Source organism: Morone saxatilis, unplaced genomic scaffold (assembly GCF_004916995.1).
Source record: "Morone saxatilis isolate NCDOM2014 unplaced genomic scaffold, NCSU_SB_2.0 Contig22, whole genome shotgun sequence".
Lineage (NCBI taxonomy): Eukaryota > Metazoa > Chordata > Actinopteri > Moronidae > Morone > Morone saxatilis.
Window position 1 is genome coordinate 11,580,361 of NW_023339785.1, and position 16,994 is coordinate 11,597,354.

General features: G+C 40.9%; 1 protein-coding gene across 2 annotated transcripts in view; it reads right to left on the reverse strand.

The window, feature by feature from the left end:
• Window positions 1–16,994, reverse strand: part of fgf13a (fibroblast growth factor 13a) — an 89,952-nt gene extending 72,958 nt beyond the window's left edge. For both annotated transcript variants that reach the window (XM_035668871.1, XM_035668870.1), the window contains exons 1-2: window positions 16,705–16,994; window positions 14,624–14,786 (exon numbers count right to left, since the gene is read on the reverse strand). In XM_035668871.1, the coding sequence (XP_035524764.1) occupies window positions 14,624–14,672 (49 nt within the window). In that variant the 5' untranslated portion in view covers window positions 14,673–14,786; window positions 16,705–16,994. The remainder of the gene's footprint in view (window positions 1–14,623; window positions 14,787–16,704) is intronic.

Below are 16,994 nucleotides of genomic sequence, written 5' to 3' on the forward strand. Positions count from 1 at the left end.
GATCGGTGCCTGGACTCCAGTACTCGCCGATACCGATGTCAGCATTTTCGGCAGTATCGAAGACATTTCCGACACTGGTATCGGAATCGGAACAAGTCTACTTAAAGATACTAATCCATATTCCTAAACATTTACAAAGGTCACAGTTCAGTTGCATGTGAGAAAAGAATATTTTGGGCTTTTATGCTCATGAAAGTATAGTTAAGTTATAGTAGCAATAGAAGATGAGACATAAAAATCTGAGACAGGGGGCAGGCCAAAAACATTTTGGCCTGCTCATCAACACGGTCAGCAGGTATAGGCAGCAGTAGTGGTTGTGACACACAGTTAACAGAGACAATTAAGGTCCGATTGCCGCAATTTGCTCAAATCTGAACATGCAGATGAGATACACATATTTTTAGATTCAGTTGACTCTGAGGATATCATTATTCCTGATCCATTGCCAACAAAGGATCCATACACTCGCTGAGAAATCATAGAAAAAAGACGCAGAACTTGCCTGAGAATCATCAACTTGTCTTTAGTAACAAAATAATCCAGTGATGGATGTCTATAAATACACAGGTACACTGCAAACAGGATCTATTAAAAGCTATACTTTTAATAGTACAGAAAACAGAAGACTTTTATTGGTGCCAATTTGCCAATATAAACAAAAATAAGCTTTTTTTTAAGCTAGGACATAGTTAGATTTTGATTTTTTTAGTCTTGATTTTGGCAGGCTTAAAAAAAAAAACCTTATCTAAGAGAATGAAGTGCACTGGCATATTAATTAACAAAAAACATCATCCATATAAAGTACTATACTGCAACTCATAATCATAATGTTTTTAAGTTAAACTCATGTTAATGTAAATCCCATAGGCTTTCATATGCTTGAAAAGCGGTGCCATTAAGTTTAATGAAAAACCAGCTAAGCCAGTAGCCTGTCGCAGCGATTAGCGTGTTGGTTTGGATTCCAGCATGGGTCAGATCACTTGCTGCAGCAGGGTTAGTGGTTATCGCAGAGTAGGCAGCTTGGTTAGCCTGCAGGGCAAAATATACTCAGATACTGTGTGTGTGTGTGTGTGTGTGTGTGTGTGTGTGTATAATTGTATATGTACTGTATGGGAGGGTGGGTATTACTGTGATGCCCCAGCCAAGACAGGATAGAGCCCCAGAGCCAAGTGCAAGAGACCGGTAGAGAAACTCAGATGAGACTGAGCAGCCATCTGTCCCTCAGAGCTTTGCAGCGTGGAGCCCTAAACAACCACCCACCCACCCACACAAACGCACGCACACACACACGCATCCTATACACAATCCCCCGACACATTTAGCTGATGGAGACCGTGCATTTATAGAATAGCATATTGTAAGCAGGCATCACACTTCCTGAATCTCCAGAATTGGTCTCTGCACCGGGCCTTACTCTGAACATGAGCATCCCTTAGAATCAATGAATGAATCAATGAATGAATCAAATAATGAATGGATACATTTGAAAATCTACTACTATAGTAAAGCATCTGCTTTTTTAAGACTTTACAGCCATTTGTATCTGTGCCAAAAAAGGACTGTTGGGGGATGGGTGGAGGATGGAACAAGCTTGTTATAGAAAGGTCTCAAACGGCCAATGGGTCAAGAAAATACACAACATTCATCCAACCGACAGACAAGAATATGATTTTTTTAACATTCACATTTCACTTTCCTGTGTCTACCAGCTAAGGAGCCATGCAAGAGTTTTTTTTAATGGGTGTGATGACTGATTTTAGAGCAAGTGTGAGGACTGCCTCCACACAGTGTTAACAACACATTCTGTTCATTCTACCAAAAATGCCCAGAGTCCAAATACAGTTTCTTAGCAGACACACTAACTTAGAATCATCCCATAAAACTGTTTATGAAAGTAATAACGTTCGCTGGATTGATACTGTTAGAGGCCTACTCAACACTTGGTATCATAAATCGTACTTAAATATCAAATGTCTAGCTTTTACGAGGATGTGCATGTTTTCCCTGGTGACATGAGGGCATGAAGGCATGTACTGTAACTCAGAGGCGCTGTGTCAGTGCATGTGAGTGTCTACAGATGTTCACATTTCCTAAATTATTAATTATCCAGTGTGAATGTGTTACATTCTAAGTGCATGAAACTGGATGCGGCTAAGATTACACCATATTATTTTGTAGATTGATACACACTCTGCAGCAAAGCAGACAGTACAGCTTCCCTTCTCCTCCCTTTTTTCTGGTCAGTGCAGGTTCAACTCAGACAGACAGGACTAGAAAGAAAGGAGTGACACAGAGAGTGAGGGGGGGGGGAGAGGGAGAGAGTACAGGCAACCATAGCAAATACACAAACACTATATTTCCCAATTCGCTGACTAATCCACCAAAAATAGTGAAAAAAGCCCATCAAAGGTGACCTCCTCAAATTGTTTATTTTGTGGACCCAAATCCAAGTATTCGATGTACAATTATATAAAACAGAGAAAAGCAGCAAATTCCACATACACACTCTCTACAGTCTACACACATGCAGTATATAGGTCTATATATGCACAATGCAGCACACAAAAGACTATCACAATACAAACACGAAAAAAAAACTAATCTGGGCTATAAACAAACACCAGATGCCTTCCATTCTGATCTACAGAGAAGCGCCAAATACAAAGAGATCCCTGCAACATCCTAAGAATACACTGGCAGACGAACAGAAAACACACAAACACACACATATAGACATTTATACACGGACCAACAATGCAAAAACAAGAGCCATCTCAGACTCTGGTGGTTGCTGTATATTTCTTGACTGTCAGACATGTTGCTATGATACAAAGGTCTTACAAAGAGCTATAAATAGTACAACAAAGATTTGAAGAAAAAAAAAAGATACGTAAAGAATGCGTCTATTGTGTAAGGCTGCAGGGAGAACAAATTACCACTTGGTTGCAGACCAAACACAGGGACATGGCATGAAGGTCAGAAATACAAGGATTGGCTGACTATTAAGTATTAAGCAGTACTTTATTTAGACCTAGGGTACTGAAGCTTATCTCCTCTTTTTTGAAATAGCATACTTTCTGGGGAGTGGAATATAAGCTAACTAGAATAAGAAGTGAAACTGCTAGGATTACTATTAAAGGTATTAGTGGCCAGAGTAAATATATGAATTTAAACAATTTAACATTGTGCCTGTCTAATCTTTCCACTGTAACCTTTAAGCTAAGCTGAAGCGTTTTATCGTTATTGCATGTAACCTTTTCATCTCGCCTACCGCACTGTTCATCTTCTTTACGGTAGTCAGTTCTGCTGTTATGGATTACTGTTAGATCACTGACTGCCATCTCTTTCACTCCCTCTCACACTCCCTCTCTTTGTCCCTTTGCTTCTCTCTCCATCTCGTTATCTTTCTCTCTCTGTACTGCAGTGTAGGCAGAGACTTGTCTCCTCTAATTACATTGAAAATGATGTGATCATTCACCACAGAAAATCCCTAATGACATGTGACAAAACAAAAAAGAAAAGTTTGTCAGGTAGGATTCACACTGCAGTCTAGCTAGACGTCTACGGACTATGAGGTCAAGAACTATAGCACCCATGTGTGCATTCAACCATTTTGAACATACTGTATCAAGTACTGATTGCAAACACAGCTCATAAAAATGGGATTCTGTGAGGTGATTTATATTTTTCATTCTATAGTTTATATTGAAGATGCATGTAAATTAAAGTATGTTTGTTGTTCTGACTCTGTTAAGACTGGAACATGCTTTTTCGGGCAGATTGTAGAAGTTAGCATCGCTATAGCTCTCTGTATAAATCTGCAGAGATGTTTAAGTGTATCTTTAATTATAGCTTAACGTTTTTTTTGTTTTATGACTGCATAGATGCCTCATAGAAATGAGGAAATACTAGCTGTAGGTAAACAGTTCTACTGTCGTCTGGATACACATTTTCCACATTTGATGGATATGAACAACTTTTGGTGGCACATTGTGGAAACGACGACGGGCATTAAAATGATAGGATTAAAGTTGAAAGTTTCAGTTCCTTATGTTGGAGATCGCTTATAGGACCGCTAACTAGCTAGTGGCAGCAGCTAGTATGGTTATATAGCATATGCAACAGTGCACCGGTAAGTGTCAGACGAGAAAACGTCCATGTTGCAACAATCACCTGATACACGTTTTTCTGCAACTATCCAACTAATGTAAAGTGGGTCAACTAAGACTTGGACTAACAATTAAGTGGACTATTAGGGGGCAGCTCTAGTCATGTAACTTACGACTGCCTTAATCTAAGCAGGTAGTTTTGTTGCTTGAACCTAACCACACTGCGCTTTATTTTGAATGTGTAACCGGATGGTGCATATTTATTATTGCTAACTTGATTGCGGAATGAGCATGTATTGAAATTGTGACAATGCCACAATGGACGGACATGAGTATTACACGTTTTGGCGCTTTCACAGCTATTGATCACACAAAGTATTGCAATCTATTAAACATTGACACACATCAGGTATCAAAAACACCAAACCACAGATAAACTCAGTGTAATGTGCATACCACGTTTACAATGCCCACCACACACACAAACACACACTTCCACCAACACAAGCCCAGAGGACACCTCCCCCATTTACTGTTGCCTTGCCACCCTTTATTTTCTAATCAAGCGTTTCTCTCCACATGGACTCTCCCTCTCGGGCTCAGAGCGTATGATTGTGTGTGTGTCTGTTCACAACACTGCGGCCTGCAGCGCATGTTAGGAAGGCACCTTGGTATCCACCCCCCATGACTGACTACTTCTGTGCTTATTGGGGCTTTGTTGCCGTGGCAGCGTCTCATTATGTAAATGATGTCTCCCTGATGAGAAGGAGGCAGGCACAGCCATGATGTTCACTGCTCCAGACTGTGTAAAATTGGCTTCAGGGACCAGTGAGGGATTGTTGCTATATTTAGCAGTCATCCTAACAATGTCTTTCTTCCCCATTCTTTCTCACATCTTCGAAACAGAAGGCCCACTCACATTTAACACATGCTTCATCATTTTCACACAGTGAGTACTGAAATATGACTGGAATTAACACACAGACGCAAATAAAGGCACACACCCACATTTAGGTGCACATTTACTACTTTTGGGTTTCATATATTGTGTTTTTAACCGTCCACCACTTTATCTGTATTTCTTTTATCTTCTTTTCCCTGTTGAATATTTCTCCATCCTCTGTTCTTATCAGTGCTGAATGAATGAGCTTTCTCTAAGGAATGGTGCTAATGGCTTTCTGCTGTATATCATCTTTCATATTCCAGCTCAGAAGAAGCCAATACTAAGTGCCTCAGTCATTCCAGATGTTAAATGTGGCCCAAAGATGTGAATCTATACAGTACGTATGTATGACTTTAAATTAGGGACAGTTATTTATTTTACCCCCTCTGAAGTATCTATATATAAGCATCTATTTTCAGCTGTCTCTAAAGATGTTAGTGATTATGTCTATCTTCATTAGAGATCTAATCCACACCAATATAGTTTGTGTTGACCCCTCCTACCCCTCAGTCAACACACCTGGAAGCTTGAACAAACATACTCTATTTCCTGCATCCTCAGCCTTCACTCCAGAGACTGTGTCCATATCTTCATTTTAATGAAACAGCTATTTTGAGTGAGTGACCCAGAGATCAATACGGTCAATAGTACTAACCTCCAGAGCACACGCAGCTTGGTGAAGATAGGACGGTCTGTCAAGGTCTTAATTAATGAGTAACGACTGAAATTGCTTACTCCTGCTTGCACTACCCAACTCCTGCCCGTACAGCAACTACATCCTCTCAGCTACAACTATATCTCCTACACTAATGACTTATACGACACCTAGGTGACCCAAGGTGTCTTATAAGTGGAGGATGTCATGTTTCTACAGTTGTCCAGAATGGACAGAACAAATACTAGCTCTAGATTGGGCTGTTCACGTTTTTCATGCGTTTGGTGGCCATCGTAGTTTGTCCTTTGCCCTTGCAAGGGGAAGGTGAAGCAACAGAGTTGCAATCTGCAACTACACCGCAAGATGGCACATCTAATGGTGTTCTATTGGTAAATACTACACACTAGTCCTTTAAGGTGAGGTTGAGTCTTGGCAACTAAAACCAAACACTTGGTAAAGGTTCGGAAAAGGATTGTGGCCCTGGTAAAAACACTATTAACATCACACTACTCCCTCCATTTGCACTGATCTGCAAATTTGTTCAATACACACATTTCCATTTCCACAAAACCTGATTTCTCATCCAAAATGCAGTTGTCCAGAAGTGCTGATAATGACTCCAACCCATTCCAGGTTATTTAAAATATAGCTGACAACTGAATAGCTCTGCTGTAAGAAAATATAGCTTCCATCCCATCTTCCCTTTAATAGTTTCCACTAATATTTTGTACAGTGTCCCATTGTGTTTTGTTTAATATCCATGGAGACAGGATTTGGACAGTTTATCTTTTTATCTGCAACACAAACAGAATACAGAAATTCAAATGCAGTTATCAGCCAACAGCAGCAAACAGCAGCACTTTAGAGACACGGTGCAACAGCCCAATGTCCTTAAAATAAATGCAAAACAACTATATCTTTAAGCCCAAACCTGCTCTGCTCACTCCTCGCTGTCAGTATGGATATTACGGAAACTGCTGGCTGCTAGTGTGTTTGTGCTGCCTCAGACTTCACTCACACACACAGGGTTGTGTTTTAAGAAATAGTACAGCACAGTCGGACGTTTTTGACATTTGGCATACCCAAAGCACCATAGGTTGCATCAAACAATGGATTATCTTCTCCATCCTACCAATCCATCAGGTCAGATCAGGACTTTCCACACTGAGGTTTCTTCTCATAGGCAGTGAGATCTGCTGAGGTGGAACACTGATGCAAGCTGATGTGAGGCCCAGTTTGTAACTTGCTTGCGAAATGAGCTGCAGGATTGGGGAAGAGCAAGAAGTGGGTAATCCTGTTAACTATTCTCTGCATGTGTGCAGAGGAGAGATGATGGTTTGCTGGTGAATCATCGCTACAGCCTCAAAGTTAAGAAACTGCCAATCATGGGGGATGCAGGTCTATCTGTCAAACAAACTAGAATAATTGGTTTTGCCTCTTTAATTGCCCGGTGAAGAATACTCCTACACTGAACATCCTAAATCAGACATCTCCCCACCAACTACATCCTGGTTACAGGATATACAGGTCTTTTTTACACCTGGAAAAAATCTAATTTACAACCAGAGAGGGTCTGTTGACAAGTTCTTTTTATATTGGCAACCACTCATCTCTCATTTCAACAATTTACAGCCTGTATCCTGTGACCATTAAAAATAATATACAGATTTGGCTCATTTGGCTGATCCATCCAATGGCATTGTATTTGTAACTTCCCAAATAGAACACAGAATCTCTTAACCCATAATGTATGTGAACTATAATGTGTGCTGGAAACCTGACAGCTATTGTGTATCTTATTCACTCCTTTTCACTGTACTATGCTATGTGTATGCATATGTATGTGTGTTTGTATATATGTGTATATATGTATGTATATTATTTACTTTACTACTACTACTATTTTTACTTTATTGTTCCTCAGTTTTTGGTATGTTTACACGTATATATGTATATCTATATATCTCTATGTAGGGGTGAGAAGAAAATGTTTTTAAACCTTAAATGATACAGATCAAGATATTCTTAATAAAATATTGTTTAAAAAGAAATGGCCAATCACTAATCTGCATTCCACTCAAACCAGAGGCAATCATTTGCCCTCACTATAAGCAGTACAGAGGCCTGCTGGCCAGTTAGACGCTTCCTCCCATCCCTGCGCTGTTCCAGCCTGTAGCTCCTGTTTATTACCACTGGACCAGCCTTATCGCCTCCCTTTCTTTCCTAGTCTTAATCCCCTTTATAATTTTCACCAACTTTAATTAGTTCATGTCCAGAGCAACTATTAATCCTGAGCATGATTTAAAATATAGAATCCAGCAGGCCATAGAACCTTTGTACACTACATGATTTTGAGACCTTGACTTCTGCTCAGAAGTATTTCGCTGGTGACGATTGGTCCAGAAAATGCAACCTCTCTTCAATCTTTAACTCACAATAATTCTGCACTAGGGTGCTTCGGTCCCACCACACTTTGTGCAGGTTGTCTTGGATGACGACAGGAATTCATGGCTTCTACAGTGACCTTGGAATACTGTAATTGCTTCTGTGCCCTCAAAACCGCTCTCTGCAGTCACATACATATACGGCTGCTGTGCATGGAAAGCGTAAGTTAGGGTTTCACTTCTGTGTTTTTGCCAAATTTTTTGAAGGACTTGCATGTATAGTACAACAACCTTTACAAAAATAATGTTTTCAGTCCTTCAGTGACGCCTTTATTGCCTTTGAAGATAAATGAAGAAGACATCTGTGGTATTCAGCTCCTGTAGAAGTGCATGTGGCACATACTGTACACAATCTGAAAGCAAGCTCAGGGTGGTGTGAAGGCTTACAGACAAATGACTCAGTGTTGAACAGATGAGCACTTTCCCTCATCTCAGATGGGCTAACAGCATTTGATCTGCGGTGAGCCCATTAGCACCCAGAGTTGGATTGTCACACGCCAGGCAAAGGTATTATATATGGGGATGAATTGATTTTGCCTTTTTGTCATCTCCCCCACACAATGAGTGTAAAATAAGAAACCACAAAATGTCAGTTTTTCTTTCTCTCTCTTTTGAGCTCTTCAGTGGAAAGAAGAGCAGATAAAGATATTCATCAACTTAGCAGATAAGCCATTGGAAAAACTGTCATGTCCTCCACTTACTCGTCCCTGCACCAGATGAAGACTGCTAACCTCAACTATGCTTCTAAGGATTAGAATTTATAGGAAAGAGTTAGTATGTCCCATATAGCTGATGTCAGTGCAAAGCCTTATGTGACACAGTTTGGAATATGCAGTGAAAAGCACAGTCATCCCACTCTGCGGAGAGACATCATTTATTTTTATCAAGGCAGTTGGACACACATAACCACAATTACAGGGATTATCTTTAGATGAGATTAACTACTGTAGCATAGAGGACATTTCTGAAAGTAAAATTGCAATAATCCAAAATCCACAGGTAGTAGATAATCCCATACCTATTTGTCAGAGTTCAGATCTGCACCAGAGCTTTCCATAAGTGTTGGTTGCCAGCCAAAAGGCTGACTACTCATTTAAGTCTGGCCAGATACTCTATTATATTAATTTTTGCATATAATAAGAAAAGTTTTGATGAAAAAGTTGCAATTTACATGCATACTTTACAACCACTAGCGGGCTACTCCATATCTTTGTGGAAAGCCCTGCATCACTATTTTGACAGAAGACAGAATTCAGGTGAAGACATCAAATTAGTATCTTGAACAATGTTCAACATCAGTGAGCCACAGATGAATCTGAAGCAGGCCATAGAGATAAAATGATTTTAGTACTATTCATGTCAAAACTAAATTCCTTGTCCCTCACAGCTACAGTGTCACTAATGCATACTTGAAAACACATTTTTAGATGGCTGGTTGTGAGATTACACTGTGCTGTGTCGGTGTATTCCAATGTTTGCGAAACAGCAGTGAGATTCAGCAGAGCGCCAGATGTTTTAACATTCATGGCCTTTTTGTTAATGAGGATTAAAACCCTTCGCTCTCTGAGTGACAATATTTAGAGAGGAAGCCAAATGACAGGACCAACTTAATGTCTACCAAGAGAAGTATTTCCATATCAAGGGGAGGGGGGGTAAAGAAATACAGGGAACCAGTGGCATGTTTTCACTGGTTCTGCGGCCTGGTAAATTACAACCAGCGGCAGCCATGTTCCAGTAGGCACTGTGGGGACAGCTCATAAAGCCATTCACCTCAGAAGACATGCAGCTCTGTGGATTACCAGCAGCAAGCTGACTAATGCACCAGAGCAGTCAGGTATTTAGAGATTTTAGGGGCAGAACACTTCTGGCAGTGATGACGTAAGACAGAGCGTGATTCCATTTCAAAGTCAAGAGAAATTAAGAGGATGAAAAAGGCATTTTTGCTTGGACATGCTGGCAGACATATTTCACTAATTGATCAACTAACCACTTCAAACCTTGGCACAACTGACTTCAACAATGAGGCTGGAATACTTAAAAGAACACAACTTTCTTCTCCAAGAAACAGACTGCACCAAATCCAGGAAGCAAAAGCCAATGCACTGGTCACAGGGCACCCCGTGTCACTCAGAAACCTAAGCTGACACAGGAATTGAAGAGAGGGGCGCTCATCATTCCCAAACAGTGATCAGCGTGCAAGTCAGCGATGGAGAGTGGCAGATCTCTGATGCGAGGTGAACCAGTTTCCTCCAGGCAGTGTGGCCGGATCTGCGTCAGTATCAGGAAAGCGTCTGACAGGGAACAACTCCACCACCCTGACACCACAAATACTTCCAAAAGAACATGTCCTCACAAACCCCCGTGTTTATATGTAGCAAGCTGTTTTAGTGTTTAATATATTGTTGGAAATATATAAATTACTTGTACTGGAATTGAGTACTGTCACCTTTTTTTGAATGGTGTGTTATTTTTTGTTAGATCTTCACATTTTATTTGTGCTTGAATACCTTGATAGTCATTGTGACTAGTGTCAGTCCAAAACATGCACTGCTTAGATTATACAAGGATTTAAATGAATAAAGTCTGAACTGAATTTTGTAATAGTATCTACTAAGAAACTAATTTTAAGCTGACCCTGTCAAGTAGCACACAATCCTGAGCTTCCTGGGTTCAAGATTTATTTGGAATCATTTTCCAAATGCAGGGATTAGAATTTGAGGACCCCCACATGAAAATCTCCTGCACTACCAGTTGAGCTCACACACCAGTGTGACAGCACAGGACACTGTGGTATGTATCGTAGTAACCTATCAATGTATGCACTGTGGGATGCATACAAGCAGAGATTAGTAACTTTTATCACAAAACCACTTTCAATGTATTTTAATATACAGATATTTTTTTCACATCAGTAACTTTTCTTCTAACATTCCAGCAAAGTGCTGCAGATATCTTTCTGAATGTTTGAAAGAGAAAGGTTACAATTAAAAGCTACAGGTATTGATATGTAAAACAATTAAACACAATTTAACATCTCAGAACAATTAAACAATGGCCAAATCTTCTCGCAATCACATGCTATTCAAATGGGCTCCTCTGAGATGCAGCCATTAAATCGAAAGATTTTAACGAAACTGAAGGCAGCATGTGGGTCTGCCGATGAGATTAGAGCAGGTGTCAGTATTGTGGAGAACGAGCTGCCTGCATTGTGATTAATAAAGCAGCTCCAAACTCATCTCTGGGCATCTATTGATTCAGTTCTGTGGCTGGCCTCGCGCTGAATTAATCTGCCTGCAAATATGCAAGACTTCTGCTCCGCTCGGACCTGCGATGGGGGGGGGGGGCTGACATGAATCCACTGGCTGACACTCACACCCGAGAGGGGAGTCTATCATTGCACTGCCTTGAGATGGAGTATAAGGAGAGTGACAGAAGTGCAGTCATCTTTGCTCACATGAATGTGGCATTTAGGGACAATCTGCAAGAAGTACATATAGCAAAAGTAATAATGGAACTATTCATGTTGGCTTTCTTAAACTGAAAATGTAAGATTATTGGATAAACACTTAAGGTGGAAATGTCTGCATAACTGATGCACAACAGGAGCTCATCTGAGTTTTCGGTCTCTGGAAAGTTGTAAAGCTGAGAGAGTGTGCACGTCATGCTTTGACACATCACTTTGTCTGCACAACTTAGCTTCACAAGCACAGGGGGAAACTAACACAACGTGATTCACTGGTGTTGATACTGGAGCTCCGCGACACACCACCTCCTTCCACCCCACCGTGTCTCTCTCCCCCTCTCTGTGTCTCTGCATACTTTCTGTTTTCACATGCGCTGCAACAGGATGAACTATGGCCTTCCCAACTGAGCCACAGAGGAGAGAACAGATTACTGTCACAAAATTCATACTCGTGAAGCAAAAGAAAACTGTCACTGAAATGACGAAAAGTAATTTTGTCCTGAGCTGCACAGTTTTAATGGCACGTCAGTTTTGGATATGAGTTATCCTGGGAACACCACAGAGAAAATATATTAATTTGATATAATTTTATTTAGAGGGAAGTCACTCCTGAGAGAGTTTTCTTTCCATCTATCCAATTTATATTCTGCTTGTCCCTATCAGCTGTGTCTAACCAATACGTTCTTGTTTCAAAGAACTTCATTAAAGTTCAAGATTTCAAGATATGCTGTAGTTGGGGTTTATGTTGATCAGAGATCAGCTTGTGTTGGGTGTACATTTTCAGAGAACTCAATATGAAGTAACTGAAAGCCTAATTAATAGGTAGACAAAAACTAATATAATGATGATTACATTCATATGTAATTTTAGCAGCCTGGTAAATAAGCATAACTAGCTAAGACACTCTGGATCCAAAGTAGTATTTTCAAAAATGATGAGGAGATGAGAGGAAATGGGGGTATCACTTCTGTTCTGTAAAAGCAGGGCAATCAGAAGCTCCTGTGGGCCAACAGCTTGTTGAAAGAAAAAAAACTGGAGATGGCAGGTGGTTCCGGCTTTAATGGACTGTTTCCCTGAAAATTGCCAACGTTGGCAGGGTCATTGCTGATTTTCTTGCGTGCAATTCCCTACTCTGGTGCCATTCAACTCTCTGATGGAGGGCAGCTGGCACCAAGTGACCCTCTCAGTGATGCAGATAGTGAACTGCAGTTTTGTTTTTCCTCCTAATATTGTAACAGTAGCTTTTGGCTTTGTACAGTGCATTTTTAAAGCTAGACCACGCTTTGTTGAGCATTCTTGGTGAAGGTGAAGATGTTTTTTTTATCTCATCTGAGAGTTTTGGAGATGTGGCTGCCCTAGGGCTTTAAATGAGTCAGCCATTCACACATGCTATTGATTTCCTTCGGGAGACGGGAGGGAAAGTTGCTGTGGAGGTTAATCTTGAAATCAATTCTTTTGAGCATATCTTGCTCACTCTATTGTCAGCACAACAGGCAGGGCTGTCCAGTAACTGGCGTTTTGTTTTGCTTTAGGTTTATACATTAAGTTTGTCACATTTATTTGTCAGACACCATGTACAAAATACTCTTCAGTATAGTAGTCTGTGATATAAATAAATAATATTCTTGTGACAGTAGTTCATTATACATTCAAATGTTGCCTCTAATCTGCTTGTTATTCAGAAGGATAATAACTTGCATGGCCTATAAATGAATAAATGTAAAGAACGACTAAGGAGAAGTTTTTACACACAGGGCTTTGTTGAGTGCGGGTCTCTAGTGTGCCATCATTACTGTATGTACCCTTATAGTAACAACAGGCCACGTCATCACTTGTAGCAGCTGCCAAAATAAGCCAATTAGGTTTATTGATTTGTTGTGAGCATCTTAAACAGAGCTGGAACCTGACAACAAGGAGACCCAATCGAATTGCTATACTGTAAATAAACAGGAAGGCTGCCACAGTGCAAATGCAGGTTACTATATCAACCATAACACCATAAAAATATATTTAGGGAATAGAAAGTCATGAATCCTGATTCCAATTAAGGCTATAGACAACAGGCTGCTATTTGAGGGTGAAAGCAGTTTCATTGGCTCATGCATCTGGAAACAAATTTAATGACGCAATAAAACTGCGTCATTGTTAACCAGCGGCATGTGAATCGTTTATTAATAATTCTAATTGTTTAATATGAAGGAGGGAGAAAAAACGAGCACCAGGACAAAGGTGCAGTAATGTGTGTGCCGGTGCGTAAAGTGTCGTGCACATCCCCGGTGCAGATGGAGCGGTTACAATGATTAGTCCCGCCAGGTTTCTCTGGCAACCCCGTCTCCGCTCCGTGTCCATGGCAATAGATAGGCAGTTTACTTGCTTTATTCTGAAAGGGAAAGGACCTCATTTTATTTTCTTATTATTATTATTTGTTTGTTTTCCACGCCATAAGCTCAAGCTAAGAGACACCGAAAAGGCTCCACGGCTGTACAGATGTGTGGTGATGAGAATGTGCGGATCAGTATGCGGATAAGGTGCGAGCGAGAAACACAAAGGGACATTTCAACAGGATGCCAGTGACACAATGGGCTATCACTGTCATCATTTCAACCGTATCGTTACTTTTAATGGCAACACCGTTTTTGTCCACAGTCTGTGACACTGCAGCCTGCTGGTCTGCAACATATTGATTCTCCGTTTGTCTATATTGTCTGTGTTTTTGGCGATCACCAAGTAGATGAGAGTAAAGCATGTGATCTCCAACCGACACATCGTGCAGCACATACAGGCCTACAGTAGCAATCTTAGATCTCATAACAGGCAAATACCCACATGCACCATGCTGGGAATGGCTCACCATCCAGTGGCTGCTATTGTTTCCAGTCTAACCTCAAAGGGTGATTTGAGCACCATGTATAGGGAATGAATGGGCGCATGGTCGCGTAAAAAAAAACAACACAAACCCTGTGATTTTCAGGGTGAAGCAGTCTGTGCAAGGCAAGGCTCGCCTCTTACCCTTGGAAGCATCCTTGTCTTCTTTAGGCTTCGCCACTTTTCCGCTCATAGATCCCAGTTTGGATGTGTAATTCCCGATTTAGACAAGAATCGAAATCCTTTCAATCGCAGACTGTCCTCAATGAAATCCTTGCCAGATGTTCCAGGTGCTGAGATAAGGCTTCTGAGAAAGAGAGGGAGAGAGAGAGAGAAACATTCATCAAAATGTTCCCTTTCATAACACAACAAGCAGCCAGGGCCATGCAACGAGACAATGGGACCGTGGGAGCTACTCGGGAAAGGGAAGGTGTTTATCCATTGGATATCAATGAAAGCATCCAAACTACTGATGCTCTCTGAACACACTCACACGACAAAGAGCCCAGATGGTTCCAGTAAACACCAAGAATCAGCCTGTGTGTGTGTGTGTGCACGCTTTAACCCACCTTATCTCCTCCACGTTTTCTGCTACATCAATGCACATTGATGAAAGGAAACGTTCCCACCACGAATCCCGTTATGTTGCATGCAAAAAAAAAATCACGACCTGCTTCTACTGTGACAAAAGGAGGAAAGGAGCAAAAAGAAAAAAAATCTTCGAAATGTAGAGCAGGTTTTTTTCTCTCCCAGAGGTCTTCAATAATCAACGTTGGGAAAGAAAAAGGAAGAAAAAAAACAGAGGTCAAGACACTTCACCGTCTTATGTGCGCACAAACCCAGAGAGAAATGCCATCCGGTGTGGTTGGCGCGACCAGGGTTGTCTTGTCTGAGGGTTTTTTGTCTTCCCCCGTACTGACGGACGAGCTGTGCTCCTCTGAACGCTTGGCAGCCAGAATCAACAGGATACACAGCGAGAGAGGAGCGCTCCCCCCGTTACAGCGCCGATTCACACCGTGGACGGTTGTTGTTGTTGTTGTGGTGGTGGTGGCTGTTTCAGAGTCACTGTGTTACCGCTGGGATGAAGACGAGCTCCGATCCGTGAGCGCAGTCGGTTGTGTGGAGCTGTGCTGTCGACGTGGTGGTGGTGGTGGAGGTTTTAAAGTGGGAGCTGGAGCTGCATGGTGCACACCATCTTGCTGTTGCTCTCATTCAGTTTGCCTTTGCAGAGCTATGCGTCATCCCATTCACATGCAGCCTGCGCATTTTCTGCTTGTATGAGTGGTAATGAGGTGTTGCCTTTTGACTTAAATTGCGATGTCACTGGCAACAGTTGGAGGGTAAAAGTCTAAAATATGAACCGTAGGCTGGTTGAGTTTGCTTAGATTTATTAGGTAGTTTAAGCGGGGGAAAACTGTGCTAAAAACTATGTATTAGAGCAAAAAAATCTCCAAAGACCCAGTAAGCACGGTAAGTTCATGAGGTGGGTTATCTGTTGCACATGATGTAGACTAATACCATGATCTCTTCAATCACTGCAACCAGAATAAAACTTGACAGCATCAGGTGCAGCATTTCCTCAAAGTATCCTTTCTCTGAGCATACAGCATACTTTAAAAGTTTTTTAATGACGGTGTGGAGCAGCAGATTGTAGACTACAACTCTTCATCTTTTTAACATGATATTGAGCTCTTTTTAAATAAATGCATAGAAATAACCCCAGTGACATAATTGAGCTTGTAAATCAACTAAATTTCATAATAATAATAATAGTACAACAAGAAAGGAATTACATGCACCAAGGGTTTCACATAAATAAGACATAGAATAAAAGTAAAAAGCAAAAGCCACTTGATTATAATAGGATAAAAGATAAAAATGCACAAGGTTATAGACAGAGAATGAGCATGCAAACAGGGATGGAATGCCATATAATACCACAGTCTACTTTAAGTCTGTTTCAAAAGGTTGATGCTTTGCAATAGCTGTCCCCAAAGATTAGTGTCGTCGCCTCAGTACAATGGAGTTGAAGTGAGCTACATTTGTGAGCTTTTAAAGACCACAGGAATCTGTTTTTGTCCAGAAACAATGTGCTGTTGGGGCGTGGATTCTCCATAGACCTCACTGTGAACAGTTTTCCTTGGAACTACTTCCCACCAAAGAAAAAGTCTTTTCTGTTGCATGTTTGTGTTCAGAAATTTATTTGAAGTGTGTGAGGTCCTTACCTTTTAAAACCTGCAAAGATGAAGCCTAAAAGTTACTCCTCATCCTTCACTTGGTCTCGCTTGAAACCGTCCAAATGCTGAGTGAGGCAACGCTTACAGACAAAAATCCCAATTGTTTTCAGGCCTCTCAATCCACTTTTAAGATCACTATAATAATTATAATTCTGACTATTAATTATCAACCGTTATTCCGAAGTCCCGGTTCAATCCCAGTCCGATTTTTGCAGGCTTTTTGTCACATCTCTCAGCCCCGCAGGTCTGTCAGCACTCAGTGGCAGCAGAGGAAAAAG